General features: G+C 39.5%; 1 protein-coding gene across 2 annotated transcripts in view; it reads left to right on the top strand.

Annotated features, from left to right (window-relative positions):
* FRMPD4 (FERM and PDZ domain containing 4) overlaps positions 1-19,959 on the top strand; it is a 631,692-nt gene that overhangs the window by 550,392 nt on the left and 61,341 nt on the right. For both annotated transcript variants that reach the window (XM_075336517.1, XM_075336515.1), the window contains exons 6-7: positions 8,901-8,946; positions 13,913-14,017. In XM_075336517.1, coding sequence (XP_075192632.1) covers positions 8,901-8,946; positions 13,913-14,017 — 151 coding nt within the window. The remainder of the gene's footprint in view (positions 1-8,900; positions 8,947-13,912; positions 14,018-19,959) is intronic.

The raw sequence follows: 19,959 nt of genomic DNA on the forward strand, positions 1-19,959 counted from the left end.
GTAGCAGAGCTAAGAGAACTGTCTTGCCCACACCATGCTGTGTATAGAGAATAAGTACTGACAGTGAGGTGGCAATCATAAGAGGGGGCCTGCAGCACTGCCTTGTTAGTGACAACGTAGTCCAAGCAATAATATGTCCTGCTTCTTAAATAATCATAGCAAATAGATAACATATTGGACCATAACAAGACAGGCATCTCTGAAATCTCTGTGTTAACCCTTGCAGCATACTGTCTTCAGCTTAGATAACAAAAACTTGATGACAGATTCCCTTTAATCACCATTTGACGTATTCTGCTATTTAGATTTTTCAGTCCGTGCACAGAGCACGTGATTTCCCCTCCCTGTCTGTGATTCCCAAACCTTCCTCCTGACATCATTCTTTGAATGCCCTCCTCTGTTTGATATCTCAGCAGTGATCTATCATTCAAAGGCCGAAGGCAGTAGGAGGGCTGAGGCATCACAGACAGAGAAGACCTAATTGGTAGAAAAGTTCAAATGCCGTGTCATGATTGACTCCTGACTCAGCTGGAGCTGAGCCTTTTTTTTTAGTTTCACTTCTGATGCAAGTCACGTTAGGGGTTAATCCTTTCTGCCTCGTTCTGGAGGTCAGGCTGCTTTATTAGGGCACTGTTTCTCTTGGACATCGCCAGTGATATTTCTGGCTCTGCTGTGTTCTGCTCTTGAGTGACCTGTTGTCTGCCCTGCCCCCTCCTGACCTCCGTGTTCACCTGACCTGTTAACCTCCTCTGTTGTCTGTTTCCATCAGTGTCTCTCCCGCTGTCTCCCTGTTCGTTCCTTATCTGTTTACCTTTATTCTGTCTTGTCTTCCCACTCCCCCTCACTTCTAGGCTCTGATTTCCCGGCTACTGACTATTTGCTTCCCTCTGACTACGTTTAGACTTTGCCCTTGTGTACTTACAAGACCTCATGTTGTGACACGGCTTTCTGACAATTCTACTGCCATCTGGTGGGCTTGACTAGTATTACCTCTGCTAGGGAATTCCCTGCTCATACGTTTCCTCCACTTTTACGCCCCCTAGTGGTTTACCAGCTAACTAGCTTCTCAGATAGTTTCAGGAATCCTCTGAGTCCCACATTACTGCGCTGTACTGCTATTGTACATCTTAGAGTACAGCGTGACATGCCGATTATAGAAGAACCACAAATCGGATTTCTTCCTTCACTAAAGATATCAATGTAATCTGTATTTCAGCACCATAAGAGCCATGTCTATACTTCACTTTACAAAATGTTGCTGACAGGTTCTTTTTAATGTGTCAATTAGCAACTGTCACAAAAGTCACTCATTAATCTAAGTTGTTAATATGCTTTGGAGTTTGATAAAAGGCCACTTTACACGCAGCAATATAGCTATAGATATCGCTAGCGTGCGTACCCGCCCCAATCGGTTGTGCATCAATGGCAAATCGCTGCTCGTGACGCACAACATTGCTCGGATCCGTCACACATACTTACCTGCCTAGCGACGTCGCTGTGACGGGCGAACCGCCTCCTTTCTAAGGGGTCGGTTCGTGTGGCGTCACAGCGACGTCAATAAGCGGCCGTCCAATAGAAGTGGAGGGGCGGAGATGAGGGGAAACAAACATTCCGCTCATCTCCTTCCTTCCTCACTGCGGGTGGCCGCATGTACGAGGTTGTTCCTCGTTCCTGTGGTGTCACACATAGCGATGTGTGCTGCCGCAGGAACGACGAACAACCTGCGTCCTGCTACAGCAACGATATTTGGGAATTGGACAGCGTGTCAACGATCAACGATAAGGTAAGAAAATTTGCTCGTTAACGGTCGTTCGTGCATTTCACACGAAACGAGCGACGAGGCCGGATGTGCGTCACGAATACCGTGACCCCAACGACATCTCGTTAGCGATGTTGTTGCGTATAAAGAGGCCTTCAGTCATTAAACTTGTTATTTGTGAAGAAGGTTAGTGGTTACACTATTTATAACTTAAATGGACTATTTTTTAAACTCCATTTATGTCCCTACCATTGGTAGACTAATTACTCACAAGATTACTAAATCTAGAAATTAAAATTAGGAAAGAATTAACTCTGGAAGCAATAGGGGGGCTATCTCTTGAATTATCTCTCCTCTTAGGTTAGAATATTAAAAAGTTAACCATTTAAAGAGAAAATAGTATTCAAAGAAGGAAATGCATTTTAAAATTTTGCCACTCAAAGCTTTTTTACTATTCAATTAAAAATATATATAATTTTCCAATGTAATTTTTGCATCAATACCTCTGCTGGAGGCAACTGAATGGTATGGGAACCTTCTTTGTTTATTTCCCTGGAATAGAAAGTTGTCTCGTCATATGACGATCACACGACAGTTATCAGTGTTGGGTTTTGGAAAAAGCTAAATAACACTTGTCTTTATTTTGCTGCAGCTGTACTGATAAACTGTAACATCGTGTTCATTTCACTGAATGTTCAGAACATCATGAGAAATGTGACTTGTTATCCTATGTTCTTTTTCACCAATTAACTTAATTTTTTCAGAATACAGTTAGAATGAATTCTCTGATCCGTTTGTTGACTGATGTTAATAACACATTAACGTTATCCCAAATGTTTTTTTTACTGTTATTTGTAGTAATTGGAATTGTAAAATGCTTGACATAAAACCTGCCTATTTAATAGCCTGGCAAAACAATGATGATCTCAATGAATACACTCAACTTATGTACCATGCATGGCTTAAAACAGGCTGCAAGAAGGGAGGGGAATATTTGCCATCTGTTCATACTGCACACTGGGCAACATTAAGTATCCTTTCAGCTATGCAAAGCACAAGCTTGCTCTCTACAGCTATCAAGGCATTTCTTCTCCCTCCGCGTCACAAATTCTGTATTTCTCATTACAGCAAAAATCAATCATTGTGTCTTAGATATCACTTGTGATTTGTCTTTCAAAAGTTCTTTCTTATTTCCCAGGGCCTTGCTTGAGAATGCAGTTTTATTGATTATTTGCTAATTTAACAAAAAGTACACAATGTGCACAAGTTATAATAATGTCTTAAGGCTTAGTAGTTGATCATGTTTCAACAAATATGACAAGACAAGCTACTTGTAAATCTCATACATGGTTTGGTCTGGTTTGGATTATTGAGTTTACTACTGTAGCTGTACATGACCCCCAAATATAAGGAATTAAATATATATTAAATTTAAAATACTCTCCACAATAAAATGTTACCTAATGTTTAATAGGGTTGCCTCACAAACTAAGTACATTTTAATTACTAGATCTTGAAATTAAACGTTTCACAATTGATCTTTTAAGAGTGCTCCTGCAATATACTGTGTAATGGCTGTGTCTGACCATGGAGAGCTGCTCCAGTTCATGGCTTGCACATACAACTTCTCTTGGCTAGGAGAGGAAGCATAAGTCGCATATGATAAGTGAGTATACAGTGTAGAAAGCATGGGATCTCAACTGATACTTTTTGACTTCACATATTTCCCAGCCTGTTTTATCACAAAAGTGAGTGTTTCACCAGTGAGTGGCATCACTAGTCCAGTGAGTTCATCATAAATTAATTAAGTGACATACAGTGCCTTGCGAAAGTATTCGGCCCCTTGAATTTTTCAACCTTTTCCCACATTTCAGGTTTCAAACATAAAGATAAAAAAATTAATGTTATGGTGAAGAATAAACAACAAATGGGACACAATTGTGAAGTTGAACAAAATGTATTGCTTGTGTTAAACTTTTATAAAAAAAATAAACTGAAAAACGCAATATTATTCGGCCCCTTAAGCTAATACTTTGTAGCGCCATATTTTGCTGTGATTACAGCTTCAAGTTGCTTGGGGTATGTGCTGTAATCACAGAAAAAGGTGACGCTACAAAGCATTAGCTTAAGGGGCCGAATAATATTGCACACCCCAATTTTCAGGGGTTTTTTTATAAAAGTTTAACATAAGCAATAAATGTTGTTCAACTTCACAATTGTGTCCTACTTGTTGTTGATTCTTCACCATAAAATTTAAATTTTTATCTTTATGTTTGAAGCCTGAAATGGGGGAAAAGGTTGAAAAATTCAAAGGGGCCGAATACTTTCGCAAGGCACTGTATAAGCTCAGTGATCAATGGAAGTCCTATGTCACTGACTTAATGTATGATGAGCTCAGATGGTTGGATATGAGTCAGAAATATATTCATGTGTTACCTCAGATAGGGAAATGTTACCTTAGTAAGTAGAAGCTGTAAGCCCCTGCTGTTTCATCTGTATACTCACTTATTATGATTGACTGCTCTAGGCAGGAATTGTGGTATGTGTCCACCATAAACCGGAGCAGTTCTGCATGGTCAGACACATCAAATAACGGTACATAGTAGGGGAACAGTTATAAGATTATCTCAGGACATAAACAATTTTTAACACATCTAATAGTGGAATTTATTATTACTCCAAGATCTATTGATTAAAATGTACTTTATTCTTGGGACCACCCCTTTAAGAACAGTCTTTTACATTTACTTGTACTTAAGTGCACATTACAAATATACCAGTAATGTAATCTCATGGTATATATCCTTTAATGTTCTTCCATCCATAGAGTCTATCAGTTTGTTGATCTGTCGACGATCAACTTTTCAGGCAACATCAACCATAGCCTCCCATATAGAGAGATGTCTTGTTTTCCTTCACCATAAATCCCCCATTTTTAAAAAGCCCACAAGTCCTCAATAGGGTTTAGGTCAGGTGAAGAAGGGGCCACATCATTATTTTTTTTATCTGTAAGGCCATTACTGGCTAGGCAAGCAGTGAAGTACTGTAATGCATGCGATCAAACATTGTCCTGCATAGGTTTTCTTGAAAAATGCAGACGTTTTCCTGTACCACTGCCTGCAGAAAATGTCTTCTACAAAATAACAGTAGGTTTAGGAGTTGATTTTGAGTCAAGCGGAAAAAGGTCCAACTAGTATATCTTCAATAATACCAGCCCATAGCAGAACCAAACTACGAACATGCTGGCATCTAAGTTGAAGTGGAGGTCTGTGCCTGTTAGATTTGATCCAGTCATGGTTGCATCCATTGTAAGTCACTCTCATCTCATCAGTCCATAAAACCTTTGAAAAATCTTTTTTCAGACGTTTCTTGACCCAGTCTTGACGTTTCAACTTATGTGTCTTATTTGAGCCCCCTTATCTTGCCCATGTCTTTGAGCATCTTGTACTTCTGGGCACTCTGGGGAGGTTACAGTTCTGGAATATGACAGCATTGGAGAATAATGGATTCTTGGTCATTTCACATATGATTTTTATAAAATCTTTGGCAGTTAATGCATGTCTTTTTTATCAACATTTTTTTACAACCATGTTGACTTTTGATGGTTCTGTGACTACACACCAATATGCTAGCAATTTCAGGACTGCTGAGTCCCTCTGTAAGACCTTTAACAATTTTTGATGTTTCAGGATCAGTTAAATCTTTTTTTGGGGCCCATTTTGCCTGAGGACAAGTTGCATAAAAATTATTCACACCTTGATAGGTTGATGTCCTTAGGCCTCACCCTTACTCATTACACAAATACACCTCACCTGATCTTCTTCATCCAATAAGCATTCAAGTTTATACAACAAAGGAGTTGCAAAATCTGCATAAAAATGATGATTTGGTCATTCACTTGCCAAATAATGGTGGACATAATGTAGCTAACCAGTGCATAAGAGTATATAGAAATAGCCTAAAACCCTCCTACCTGCTAGTAATGTAGCATACTAGCAATATGGGAATACACCACCTCTAAGGGGCTAGACACCTTGATGCATGTTTAGCTAATGACTATCTTAATCAGTATTAATGTCATGATGGGCTTATCATATACAATTTTTTAGTTTGATGTTCTATGTATTCTCTTTTTTAAATGCAGATTCAATTGCCATTGATATTTTTAGCATGTCTCTGTAGATGCATCATAAGAATCTCATTTATATTAGAATGCCTTTGCCTTTGTATTTCTGGCTACATTAGCAACACAAATCATTGCTCAAATGCCTGTGTTCCATAATTTTCACATTAATGAAAGACATTAAAGAATGAAAGAAGATTTACTTAGCTTAGTTAATTTAAGCCTATGGCATATTCTGATCTAATACTGTGCTCAAAAGTAGAGTAACTTATGAATGTGTCTTGCTGATTATTTGGTTCAAAAGACAAGTACAATATGTCAGTAAACCGGAGAACAATGTCAGCGGAAGAGTTTTCTTAATTGCAAAAATATATGTAAAAGTAAAATTATAATAAAAATTGTATGAGCTTTTTTTTATATTGTGCAGAAAGGTTTCCTTCCAAATATTCAATTTTACAGGTGACATTTGTTAACAAAAGTTGGTTTCTTGTTTGCTGTCCATACGATATTAACGAGTAACTGGTAATTACAGTTTATTCCTGATTTTTCACATTTAGCAGACACTTGAATCTCTTGCAGATTAATGGTATCTGAATCTTGAGACCCCATTGATCATGCAGTAGACCACTATGGATACAAAAGAAAACACTAGTCGATAACAAAAACTAAACAAAATTAAATTGTGAATAAGCCCAAACTGCAGAAATATATGCAGGGCTTGGGAATAAATTGACCCCTTTTTAGATTTATTAGAGCATGACCTCATAGATACTATAATCCCAAAAATGTGCTAATTGTCCTTCATATTGCCTAATTCTACTGAATAGGAATCTGTTATATTACTTTTAAAATTGTATTCCAATACAATAAGTTTGTACAATACAATTCAATCCTGAATAGCCAAGAATTTGGAATTTTTAAGGAATAGCAAAGGACATTCAAAGATATAGTTAAAGATACTATGCTTAAAGTGCACTAATCACCAGGATTTTCCTATGTAATCTAAAGCCATATAAGTATAAAGTCTTATACTAGCACTATCATACTGATTCTATTCATACCTTTAGGTGTCAGCTAGGATGTAAAGGTTTTGAAGCACACGCAAGTAAAGTTTGTAAAATGAGCAGTTTTTTTTAATTGGTAGCAGCTGCTGATCAGCTGATAGCTGGGGTGGGGCTTTTGATAGTGATTCCTGCCCGCCGGTCTGTCCGTCCTCCCACTATCTGTTATTTATGCTAATTCTATTATAGAATCGTTTTGCTAAGTGGCTAGAAGGACCTGTACTAATGCCATACCCATGGGACTAGAAGGGGCGGGAGCTCAGCCAACATTACTGATACCAGGAAGCAACATTATTTTTCTGTTGGCTCACCCCTTATGCTCACATAGGTATGAAATCAGCACAGGTCCTTCTAGCCACTTAGTAAAACGATTCTATAATAGAATTAGCATAAATACCAGATAGGGAGAGGACGGACTGGCCAGGGGCAGGAACCACTATCAAAACCTACCCCAGCTATCAGCTGATCGGCAGCTGCTGCCAATCAAAAAGCTGCTCACAAACTTTACTTGCATGTGATTCAAAACCTATACATCCTAGCTGACAACTAAATGTATTTATAGAATCAGCATGATAGTGCCAGTATAGCATTGGATTTAGGTTATATAGGAAATTCCTGGTGATTGGTGCTCTTTAAGTATGAGGAAAATTGCAAAAAATTACATTGATGCATTGGTTATTAGAGACATTTAAGTTGACAACTCTTGTTGGTAATACACTCTATTCCAAAATCAAGAAAGTGCCCAAGTGATTGCAGCAATGTAAATGTCTTTATTTGAGACCTGTTTTTACTTGATTAATATCCCTATTAAGGGCCAAAATTCAATGTGCATTGTTTAAAGGGAATCTGTAAGGTCCAATAATGCTATTAACTTGCAGACATTGGATTAATATGTATGTTAATCATTTTATGAAGGTGCCTAGTTGCAGTACTGAAAATTCGGTATTTTGGAGAAAATTAACTTTACCTCTCACTGGAGCTCCTGGCTTTCAGTCATGCAGGCATAACCGTAGCAATTAGTCACTGTTTACAGCACTGAGAGAGATGGCTATGAGTACATCCACTAATAGTTGCCTCTTCGGTGACTGCAGACTTGTGAATCCTCCCAGTGCATTCTGTGCTGTGAGGATTCTCCGGTGTCAAAGCTAAGAACGGTGGTAACATGGCCACTAGTATGCGATATGCATACTCTCGAAGCGTATTGCGCAACTTTCTGCCCATCTACTTAGATTCTGGCTGGATGAATACATATTGCATACTTGCGACCATGTGACCGCCATTCCCGCCTCTGACACAGGATAATTTTCACATTGCGTTTAATATGAAAAGTCTCAAGTCTGCAGTCACACAGAGTGACTGCAGACTTGTCATTTTAGACTTGACAACCCCTTTAAGGCCATATTTATGTGTTCAGTATTTAGTCAGTATTTTACCTTAGTATTTGGAAGCCAAAATCAGGAGTATGACAATCAGAGGAAAAGTAGAATAGAAGCACGTCACCACTTCTGCATTTTTCAACCACTCCTGGTTTCGGCTTAATAATACTGATGTAAAGTACTGACCAAATGCTGATTGTGTGATCGCATACTAAGGCTCAGAATCCCAGAGACATTAGTCTGATGACTTTGTAGAGTTGTATAAGCCCCTTCAGGTGAAAACCTGAATGCTTCTCTACATCAACTTATTTGTTTTAAGGGCTACACCTTCTTTTTCCTACATTCTGTCTATTTATTTTTAACCACTCCCTTGTTGGGAACTACCATCTTTATAAGATATATGTATATGTTATATACATAAACAGTATATGTAGGAATTGTTTACTTAGTGTTCCAATATTCTATTTACATCTTAAAGTGTTTTTACAAAATGAATTTACAGGTTTTATTTCTAATCTTTTCAAATTGTATTTTATCATCACACCTAACATATAACATATGATATGTTTGTTTTCTTACAGAAGCTGCAAAGAATCAATACTCCTTACAGTTGTGCAACCATACCCAGTGAGTATTTTAACTTTAAGTTTTGTTTATTGCAACATTAATAACTAAAAGGTGCATGCAATGTTATAGAAAGGGATCCTATATTCTGTATCCCTCTACAAAGTTATCGGGAAGCCGCTAACAAGCATCAACTGTTGCTTTAGTAGATTCAATTCATCTACACTGTATATCACAGGTATGGCCATTAATCTGAATATTAGATATTCTCTGCAGGAGAGCTACAGATGAAAGGAACAGATAATGACATTGCTCCCTGCAAACCCAACTGTCAAGGCTGTTAAAATTATTGTCTTCTAATCTATTTACAGTTAGGTCCAGAAATATTTGGACAGTGACACAAGTTTTGTTATTTTAGCTGTTTACAAAAACATGTTCAGAAATACAATTATATATATAATATGGGCTGAAAGTGCACACTCCCAGCTGCAATATGAGAGTTTTCACATCCAAATCGGAGAAAGGGTTTAGGAATCATAGCTCTGTAATGCATAGCCTCCTCTTTTTCAAGGGACCAAAAGTAATTGGACAAGGGACTCTAAGGGCTGCAATTAACTCTGAAGGCGTCTCCCTCGTTAACCTGTAATCAATGAAGTAGTTAAAAGGTCTGGGGTTGATTACAGGTGTGTGGTTTTGCATTTGGAAGCTGTTGCTGTGACCAGACAACATGCGGTCTAAGGAACACTCAATTGAGGTGAAGCAGAACATCCTGAGGCTGAAAAAAAAGAAAAAATCCATCAGAGAGATAGCAGACATGCTTGGAGTAGCAAAATCAACAGTCGGGTACATTCTGTCTGAGAAAAAAGGAATTGACTGGTGAGCTTGGGAACTCAAAAAGGCCTGGGTGTCCACGGATGACAACAGTGGTGGATGATCGCCGCATACTTTCTTTGGTGAAGAAGAACCCATTCACAACATCAACTGAAGTCCAGAACACTCTCAGTGAAGTAGGTGTATCTTTCTCTAAGTCAACAGTAAAGAGAAGACTGCATGAAAGTAAATACAAAGGGTTCACATCTAGATGCAAACCATTCATCAATTCCAAAAATAGACAGGCCAGAGTTAAATTTGCTGAAAATCACCTCATGAAGCCAGCTCAGTTCTGGAAAAGTATTCTATGGACAGATGAGACAAAGATCAACCTGTACCAGAATGATGGGAAGAAAAAAGTTTGGAGAAGAAAGGGAACGGCACATGATCCAAGGCACACCACATCCTCTGTAAAAAATGATGGAGGCAACGTGATGGCATGGGCATGCATGGCTTTCAATGGCACTGGGTCACTTGTGTTTATTGATGACATAACAGCAGACAAGAGTAGCCGGATGAATTCTGAAGTGTACCGGGATATACTTTCAGCCCAGATTCAGCCAAATGCCGCAAAGTTGATCGGACGGCGCTTCATAGTACAGATGGACAATGACCCCAAGCATACAGCCAAAGCTACCCAGGAGTTCATGAGTGCAAAAAAGTGAAACCTTCTGCAATGGCCAAGTCAATCACCAGATCTTAACCCAATTGAGCATGCATTTCACTTGCTCAAATCCAGACTTAAGACGGAAAGACCCACAAACAAGCAAGACCTGAAGGCTGCGGCTGTAAAGGCCTGGCAAAGCATTAAGAAGGAGGAAACCCAGCGTTTGGTGATGTCCATGGGTTCCAGACTTAAGGCAGTGATTGCCTCCAAAGGATTCGCAACAAAATATTGAAAATAAAAATATTTTGATTGGGTTTGGTTTATTTGTCCAATTACTTTTGACCTCCTAAAATGTGGAATGTTTGTAAAGAAATGTGTACAATTCCTACAATTTCTATCAGATATTTTTGTTCAAACCTTCAAATTAAACGTTACAATCTGCACTTGAATTCTGTTGTCGAGATTTCATTTCAAATCCAATGTGGTGGCATGCAGAGCCCAACTCGCGAAAATTGTGTCACTGTCCAAACATTTCTGGACCTAACTGTATCTCTATCTATATATATATATATATATATATATATATATATATATATATATCTACAGAATATACATACACACATATATATATATATATATATATAGTACAGGTCAAAAGTTTGGACACACCTTCTCATCTCTAGAACAACTGTTACGAGGAGACTTTGTGCAGCAGGCCTTCATGGTAAAATAGCTGCTAGGAAACCACTGCTAAGGACAGGCAACAAGCAGAAGAGACTTGTTTGGGCTAAAGAATACAGGGAATTGACATTAGACCAGTGGAAATCTGTGCTTTGGTCTGAGAGTCCAAATTTGACATCTTTGGATCCAACCACCGTGTCTTTGTAGAAAAGGTGAACAGATGGACTCTACATGGCTGGTTCCCACCGTGAAGCATGGAGGAGGAGGTGTGATGGTGTGGGGATGCTTTGCTGGTGACACTGTTGGGGATTTATTCAAAATTGAAGGCATACAGAACTAGCATGGCTACCACAGCATCTTGCAGCGGCATGGTATTCCATCCGGTTTGCGTTTAGATGGACCATCATTTATTTTTCAACAGAACAATGACCCCAAACACACCTCCAGGCTGTGTAAGGGCTATTTGACTAAGAAGGAGAGTGATGGGGTCCTACGCCAGATGACCTGGCCTCCACAGTCACCAGACCAGAACCCAATCGAGATGGTCTCAGAGTGAAGACAAAAGGGCCAACAAGTGCTAAGCATCTCTGGGAACTCCTTCAAGACTGTTGGAAAACCATTTCCGGTGACTACCTCTTGAAGCTCAGCAAGAGAATGCCAAGAGTGTGCAAAGTAGTACTGAAAGCAAAAGGTGGCTACTTTGAAGAACCTAGAATATAAGACATGTTTTCAGTTGTTTCACACTTTTTTAAGTATTTTATTCCACATGTTTTAATTCATAGCTTTAATGCCTTCAATGTGAATCTACAATTTTCAGAGTCATAAAAATAGAGAAAACTCTTTGAATGAGAAGGTGTGTCCAAACTTTTGGTCTGTACTGTATATGAGAAGGTGTGTCCAAACTTTTGGTCTGTACTGTATATATATATATATATATATATATATATATATATATATATATATATATATATATACAGTATATATATATATATATATATCAATACACATATGCATTATATACTGTATATGTACTTAACATAGATAAAAGGTATAACACACACACACACACATTAAACAGTCATATGAAAAAGTTTGGGCACCCCTATTAATGTTAACCTTTTTTCTTTATAACAATTTAGGTTTTTGCAACAGCTATTTCAGTTTCATATATCTAATAACTGATGGACTGAGTAATATATTTCTGGATTGAAATGAGGTTTATTGTACTAACAGAAAATGTGCAATCCACATTTTATCAAAATTTGACCGATGTAAAAGTATGGGCACCCTTATTAATTTCTTGATTTGAACACTCCTAACTACTTTTTACTGACTTACTAAAGTACTAAATTGGTTTTGTAACCTCATTGAGCTTTGAACTTCATAGGCAGGTGTATCCAATCATGAGAAAAGGTATTTAAGGTGGCCACTTGCAAGTTGTTCTACTACTTGAATCTCCTATGAAGAGTGGCATCATGGGCTCCTCAAAACAACTCTCAAATGATCTGAAAACAAAGATTATTCAACATAGTTGTTCAGGGGAAGGATACAAAAAGTTGTCTCAGAGATTTAAACTGTCAGTTTCCACTGTGAGGAACATAGTAAGGAAATGGAAGAACGCAGGTACAGTTCTTGTTAAGCCCAGAAGTGGCAGGCCAAGAAAAATATCAGAAAGGCAGAGAAGAAGAATGGTGAGAACAGTCAAGGACAATCCACAGACCACCTCCAAAGACCTGCAGCATCATCTTGCTGCAGATGGTGTCAATGTGCTTCGGTCAACAATACAGCGCACGTTGCACAAGGAGAAGCTGTATGGGAGAGTGATGCAAAAGAAGCCATTTCTGCAAACACGCCACAAACAGAGTCGCCTGAAGTATGCAAAAGCCCATTTGGACAAGCCAGTTACATTTTGGATGAAGGTCCTGTGGACTGATGAAACAAAGATTGAGTTGTTTGGTCATACAAAAAGGCGTTATGCATGGAATAAAAAAAACACGGCATTCCAAGAAAAGCACTTGCTACCCACAGTAAAATTTGGTGGAGATTCCATCATGCTTTGGAGCTGTGTGGCCAATGCCGGCACCGGGAATCTTGTTAAAGTTGAGGGTCGCATGGATTCAACTCAGTATCAGCAGATTCTTGACAATAATGTGCAAGAATCAGTGACGGAGTTGAAGTTATGCAGGGGATGGATATTTCAGCAAGACAATGATCCAAAACACCGCTCCAAATCTACTCAGGCATTCATGCAGAGGAACAATTACAATGTTCTGGAATGGCCATACCAGTCCCCAGACCTGAATATCATTGAACATCTGTGAGATGATTTGAAGCGTGCTGTCCATGCTCAGCGACCATCAAACTTAACTGAACTGGAATTGTTTTGTAAACAGGAATGGTCAAATATACCTTCATCCAGGATCCAGGAACTCATTGAAAGCTACAGAAAGCGACTAGAGGCTGTTATTTTTGCAAAAGGAGGATCTACAAAATATTAATGTCACTTTTATGTTGAGGTGCCCATACTTTTGCACTGGTCAAATTTTGTTTAAATGCGGATTGCACATTTTCTGTTAGTACAATAAACCTCATTTCAATCCAGAAATATTACTCAGTCCATCAGTTATTAGATATATGAAACTGAAATAGCTGTTGCAAAAACCCAAATTGTTATAAAGAAAAAAGGTTAACATTAATAGGGGTGCCCAAACTTTTTCATATGACTGTATATATATCTTGTAATCTTGTATACCTTCTATATATATTTTTTTTCCTGTATCCTATATTTTTACAAATTATTTTAATTTGATTTGTTATTATATAATGAATTGATTATACATTAATGGTTTATGTTCTGTCTTTTTTCTTTAGTCACCAAAATCAGCGTTTATTAGTGCGGCAAAAAAAGCAAGATTGAAGTCCAATCCAGTTAAGGTCCGATTTTCTGAGGAAGTGATCATCAATGGACAAGTTTCTGTAAGTGATGTAGAAGCTGATAATTATTTTGAGGTTTCAGGATAACTACTAATTGGCGCCATTAGTGTCTATGATATTAAAATGGATCTTTATCATATATTCTCTCACTGCTTGGCCTCATGCACACAGCAGATATTACACGGTTCTTCCCATCACAGCAGGAGGTTTAGCAGGGGTAAAATACTGAAGAGTACACACTCGTTCCACTACTTTTATGACTGTGGAGAATTAAGGCTGCACACAAATAAGCCCTTTGCAGCTCCCATATAAAACAGCTTATCCTTGTGCTATATAATGAGCAATATTGCTCAGCACCCTATAAGCTAATAAAGACACAATGGTGTAATTAATCTGCTTTCTACTTAAATTTAATATTATGAATACCAGAGATATAGGCAATGATTTTCCTATTCACAGTCTTTAATTATTAAGCTTGATCCAGTTATATTCTTTCTAATTCCAGATGTTATTCATAGCATACTCGATGATACTGTGTGATCTCACATTTTTAAAACAATATTATAGCAACATGATTTTTTTTTCTTCTAATTTTAAAAATAAAATTCACCAGTTTCAGATTTCTTTTAAAGAAATAAAACTGTATTTTGAATTTGTCATTGCAGTCACTTTACATTAATAGATTGATTTATAACATTTGGTCAGAGGAAAATCAAGTAATCAAGTAATACTTTCTGCCTCTAGTTTATATGGGGTCCAATATATAATAGATACTACTGATGACTAAATTTATATTCACATCATTGGCTATTAGTTCTGCTTACCCATTCTGCTGTATAGTTTTGCTCCCATTGTATAATGTTATGGCATACCGCTATATAATGTTATAACATTATGACCTTCAGGGGACCAAACTCAAGAATGGTGACTGATCTCAACAATTACATGACTTTAGTCAAGGCAACTTCTTCCGGTGTAGCAGCACTGGTGTGAATAGGGGTTTGCTGCAGTTTCCTGAAGGTGCGCCAATTTCAAGACAAAATTTTGAAAGTGGCAAATATTCTAAGTTAGTGATGTAGCCCATTCATTCTGAGGATTGGGAAGTTTACCCCTTTACTGACTGGAGATTTTCAGATTTGCCCTTTTGCTTTTTTTCTCCACTTTTTCGGAGCAAACTATACTTTCCAATGGTACCATCAATTTTATCATGTGATGTACTGGAAAGCGGGAAAAAATGTTCAAGTGCGATGAAATTTTAAAACAAAGTGAAGTTTTTGATATTTTTTTCCAGCCTTTATTTTACAGTTAAAAATTATTTGGCAATATGATTTTCTAGGTCAGTACGATTGTGGAGATACCAAGCCTGCAAAGTTTTTGTTTTATTTAAGGAGTGAAAAAAAAATCTGAAATTTGTAAAAAAAATAAATAAATAAATAAATTTACTTACCGATCAAATAATTTGATTTTATATTTTGATAGATCAGATGTCTATGAATGCAGCAATACCAAATATGTGTATTTTTTATTTCTTAACTTTAAATGGGGCAAAGGACAGTTGATTTGAACTTATTATATATTATTTCATGTTTTTTACATTTTTCAATGTATTTCTAAGGCTATGTGCGCAAGCTGAGTATTTGGTTGCAGAACTTTCAGCACAAAATCCGTATCTATTGGCAGAAAAAAACATGTTTTTGCCTACTTTTTGGTGCCTTTTTTTGCATGTCTTTTCCATGCATTTGGGGTGGAAATATCCTGGCAAAAACGCTGAAAGAATTGGCATGCTGCAGTTTATTTTCCTCTTCAAATCTGCAAGAGAAAAATAAGCAATGTGTGCACAACACTTCAGAATTCTTACTGACTTTGTGACAAAACTGTACCCAAAAAGGCATAAAAAATACAGTATCTACACAAAGCATTAGTCCACTTAGGGGACTTGAACCTGTGATCATTTTATGACCGGTGCGACATACACCATAGATTCAGCATTGCTATATATAGCAAAAATAATGGTCTCCTATGAACGCCAGGCATGGGCTGGTGTTCACAGGAATACCATCATGATAGGTACAAGCATCTTCAGCAGACCCCTGGCTGTCATAGCAATCCACCGGCACCCCACAATCATGTCAAACATGCACTAATTGGCTCATAGAATGATGCACGCCTCTGTTGGCTCACTGTAAATGCTGCTGTCAAAGATTGACAGCAGCATTTAACAGATCAATAGCCAGGACTGTTAGCGACAGATGATGACTGATTAGCCATTACCTGCTGGTACACATGCTGTTACGGGGGGACTGTCAGATTAGGATAAAGGTGGTGAATATCCCAATTGCCAGTCGGGGTCCACCATGCTCCAAGATGGTAAAGGAGCTGCTGGCAACCCATACGTCTGGCGGATAATACAGAGCTAGGTGGCTCCGAAATAATAGGAGCCCGATCGAAGTTAAACATCACTTGGACCAGGACTATTGTGAACCCTGTTAACCCCACAGGGTCCACACACCTAAACCAGGACCTCCCTGTTAGCACCACAGACGTCCTGGGGTGCACTGTCAGTGCAGCAGCCACAGACCAGTTAACTCCACTGGGCTACTCCAGCAGGACTGGAATGATAGGAGGGGAAGCGCGACGCCTAACCCTAACGTGCCGAGCCACGAATCTTGATGTGACAGGCACCGGATACCTATCCCTGCTTACCGCTTCCAGAACTAGTGGCTGTAGCCGCAATGTGGCTCTATCATGTGCAAGAACATGTGCATATGAAGACTGCACACAATGGTGCGGTCTTCAGGCCCTTATAACACCTAGGTCCACCCCAAACCCAGTGTGAAGCACAATGGCACTTCCAGGGGCCAACAGCGGAGTGCAACATCATCAGTGACGTCACCAGTGGCCAATCCGGAACCGCCACATCACTGATGACACAAGCACAACACCGCCACAAACACACCCTACCAGTCATCGTCTGATGACCAAGTCTTAGGGGCAGGCCGCCACGAGCTAGTCCAGAGTGGCAACATCATCAGGACACCTGACGCTTTCCAGCCTATCAGGGCCTGCCACTTCACGGATATGCCCAGTGAAGTCCTTACCAGACTTAGCTTCTGATGCACTAAGTGCCTGAGCATGTTCAGTAGCCTGAACGACTGACTTAGTCTCAGAAATAAGACTATCAGGCTGAGCACGCTTAGTAGGCACAACACAGGACTTGGACACAGAACAAAGTCCAAGTACCTGAGCAAAGAGGCTTTTCGCATTAAGTGTGTGAGCATGCTCAGGAGCCTGAACTGAGGACTGCGGGGTGACCTGAGGCATGGTCAAAAACTGTGGCCGGAGCCTGGGCATAGCAGGAACCGCAGCAGGCTGTTTGCGGCTATGGCAGTGCCGATTTGTAACACATGCGGTCTTGGTTTCCAAGCCTACATCAAAGTCAGGGGGCCAATAAGAGGATAAAGCAGTCATATTTCCATTATTTAAGAAATTATATACCATCACTTGCAGTAACTGTAATCATATCGATGTAATTATATGGAATTTGAGTCTGATGCACACTTTCAGCATCTAAGGCAGTTTTTCTACAACATCTTTATACTCAGCAAAAAGTGAGGGAGAATTACAATGCTCCTGAGAAAAATACATAACGTACCGTGTTTTTCCAAAAATAAGACACTGTCTTATATTTTTTTTGCCCCCCAAAAAGCACTAGGGCTTATTTTTGGAGGAGGTCTTATTCTTGGAGAAACACGGTTGGGGGTAAGTTTACCCCCCAAAAAAGCAGACACCCCCCACTACCCAGGAGACTCATACTCTCCAGACCAGGATGTCTGCGTGGTTCCAAGGTCCTCCTGTGATCGCCTGTCGGTGCTGCACGCCGTCCTACCCTGCTGCTAGCTGACACGCTGACACACACAGCAGATCGCAGGCACAGACAGCAGATCACACACACAGCAGATCACTTACACACTCACACACACACACACAGCAGAACACACACACACAGCAGATCACAGATATACACAGCAGATCACACACAGCAGATCGCAGGCACACACAGCCGATCACAGATACACACAGCCGATCACAGATACACACAGCCGATCGCAGGCACACACACACAGCAAATCGCAGATATACAAAGCAGATCACACGCAGCAGATCGCAGGCACACACAGCCATCACAGATACACACATCCGATCGCAGGCACACACAGCTGATCACAGATACACACATCCGATCGCAGGCACACACAGCCGATCACAGATACACACATCCGATCGCAGGCACACACAGCCGATCACAGATACACACATCCGATCACAGGCACACACAGCCAATCACAGCTACACACATCCGATCACAGGCACACACAGCCGATCACAGATACACACAGCCGAACGCAGACACACACAGCCGATCGCAGAAAAACACAGCCGATCGCAGACACACACACAGCCGATTGCAGATACACACAGCAGATCACTGACACACACACACACACACTCACTCACATCACATCACATCCAGCACTTACGGCAGCAGGGAATGAGAGCAAGTCACGTGTCTGGCCGCAGGTCCTGTAATTGTTCTTTGCGCTCCACCGCACAGCCTCTCAGGATTCTCGCGGCGAGAAGAGATCGGTGTCGCTAGATGAGGTGAGTGTGTATGTGATCCGATGTGTGTGCGATCCGATGTTTGTGTGTGTGTGTGTGTGATTTGATGTTTGCGTGTGATCCGATGTTTGTTTGTGCAATCTGCTTATGTGTGCAATCTGCTTATGTGTGCAATCTGACTTTGTGTGCCATCCGATGTTTGTGTGTGAGATCTGGTGTGTGTGTGAGATCTGATTGTGTGTGTGGATGTGTGTGAGTGTGTGTGTGTGTGTGTGTGCAAGAGAGCTGATGTGTGCGGGTGTGTGATCACTGCAGGTCCTGCCGCTCAGTGTCGGGTGAGTGTAATTGCCGGGTGCCGCTGTCTATAATGAAGTGTCCTGCAGTATTTGTAACTTTTTCAGCTGCACGGACACTTCGTTATTGATCCGGGACTAGGGCTTATTTTCGGGGGAGGGCTTATATTTAAGCCTTTCTCCGAAAATGCTGAAAATCCCTGCTAGGGCTTATTTTTGAGGGAGGTCTTATTTTTGGAAAAACACGGTAGTTGGCCCACTAATTTTGGGGCAAATGATTTTCATCATGATGTCTATATATACACTAGAAACGGTAGTAACAGTGTTCAAGGTGCAAATGGTAGAAAATAAGATTGTATCCATTGATAGCATTATGAAACTCTTCTGTAACTTCTGATATTCTTGTAACATGAAGCACAGCTTACAAGATCTTATATAGTTTTGTAGATAAAACATAGAGAAAGGCATAAACACAAAAAATGGATGCATGTCCAAAATATGAGAAAATACAGATCTTTGGACAAATCAATAAAGACATTCAAAAATACACTGTGTGCGGAATTATTAGGCAAATGAGTATTTTGATCACATGATAATTTTTAAACATGTTGTCCTACTCCAAGCTGTATAGGCTTGAGAGCCAACTACCAATTAAGTAAATCAAGTGATGTGCATCTCTGTAATGAGGAGGGGTGCGGTATAATGACATCAACTTCTGTATCACAACAAAGAAAAAGAAAAAATAAAGAGCAGTTAGATCACAACACGCTCTATGAAGTCACTGTAATATAAAATGTTATGGGTAATATTCCACAAACCTACTAGAGAATAAAAAACATCAAAGAATAATGAAATTCATAGATTGGTCAATACCCATCAAACAAGATTCAGATATAAAAAAGGATTCCTACTGTCCATGAATGTAAACTGAAGTTCACAGCATTGCAGTTTCATGAGAATAAGGTAGAATGTGTAAAGCACAAAAATAAGAAAAATTCAGAAGACTTAGGGGCACTTTGCACACTACGACATCGCAAGCCGATGCTTGCGATGCCGAGCGCGATAGTCCCCACC

This window comes from Anomaloglossus baeobatrachus, chromosome 2 (genome assembly GCF_048569485.1).
Source record: "Anomaloglossus baeobatrachus isolate aAnoBae1 chromosome 2, aAnoBae1.hap1, whole genome shotgun sequence".
NCBI classification, from domain to species: Eukaryota; Metazoa; Chordata; class Amphibia; order Anura; family Aromobatidae; genus Anomaloglossus; species Anomaloglossus baeobatrachus.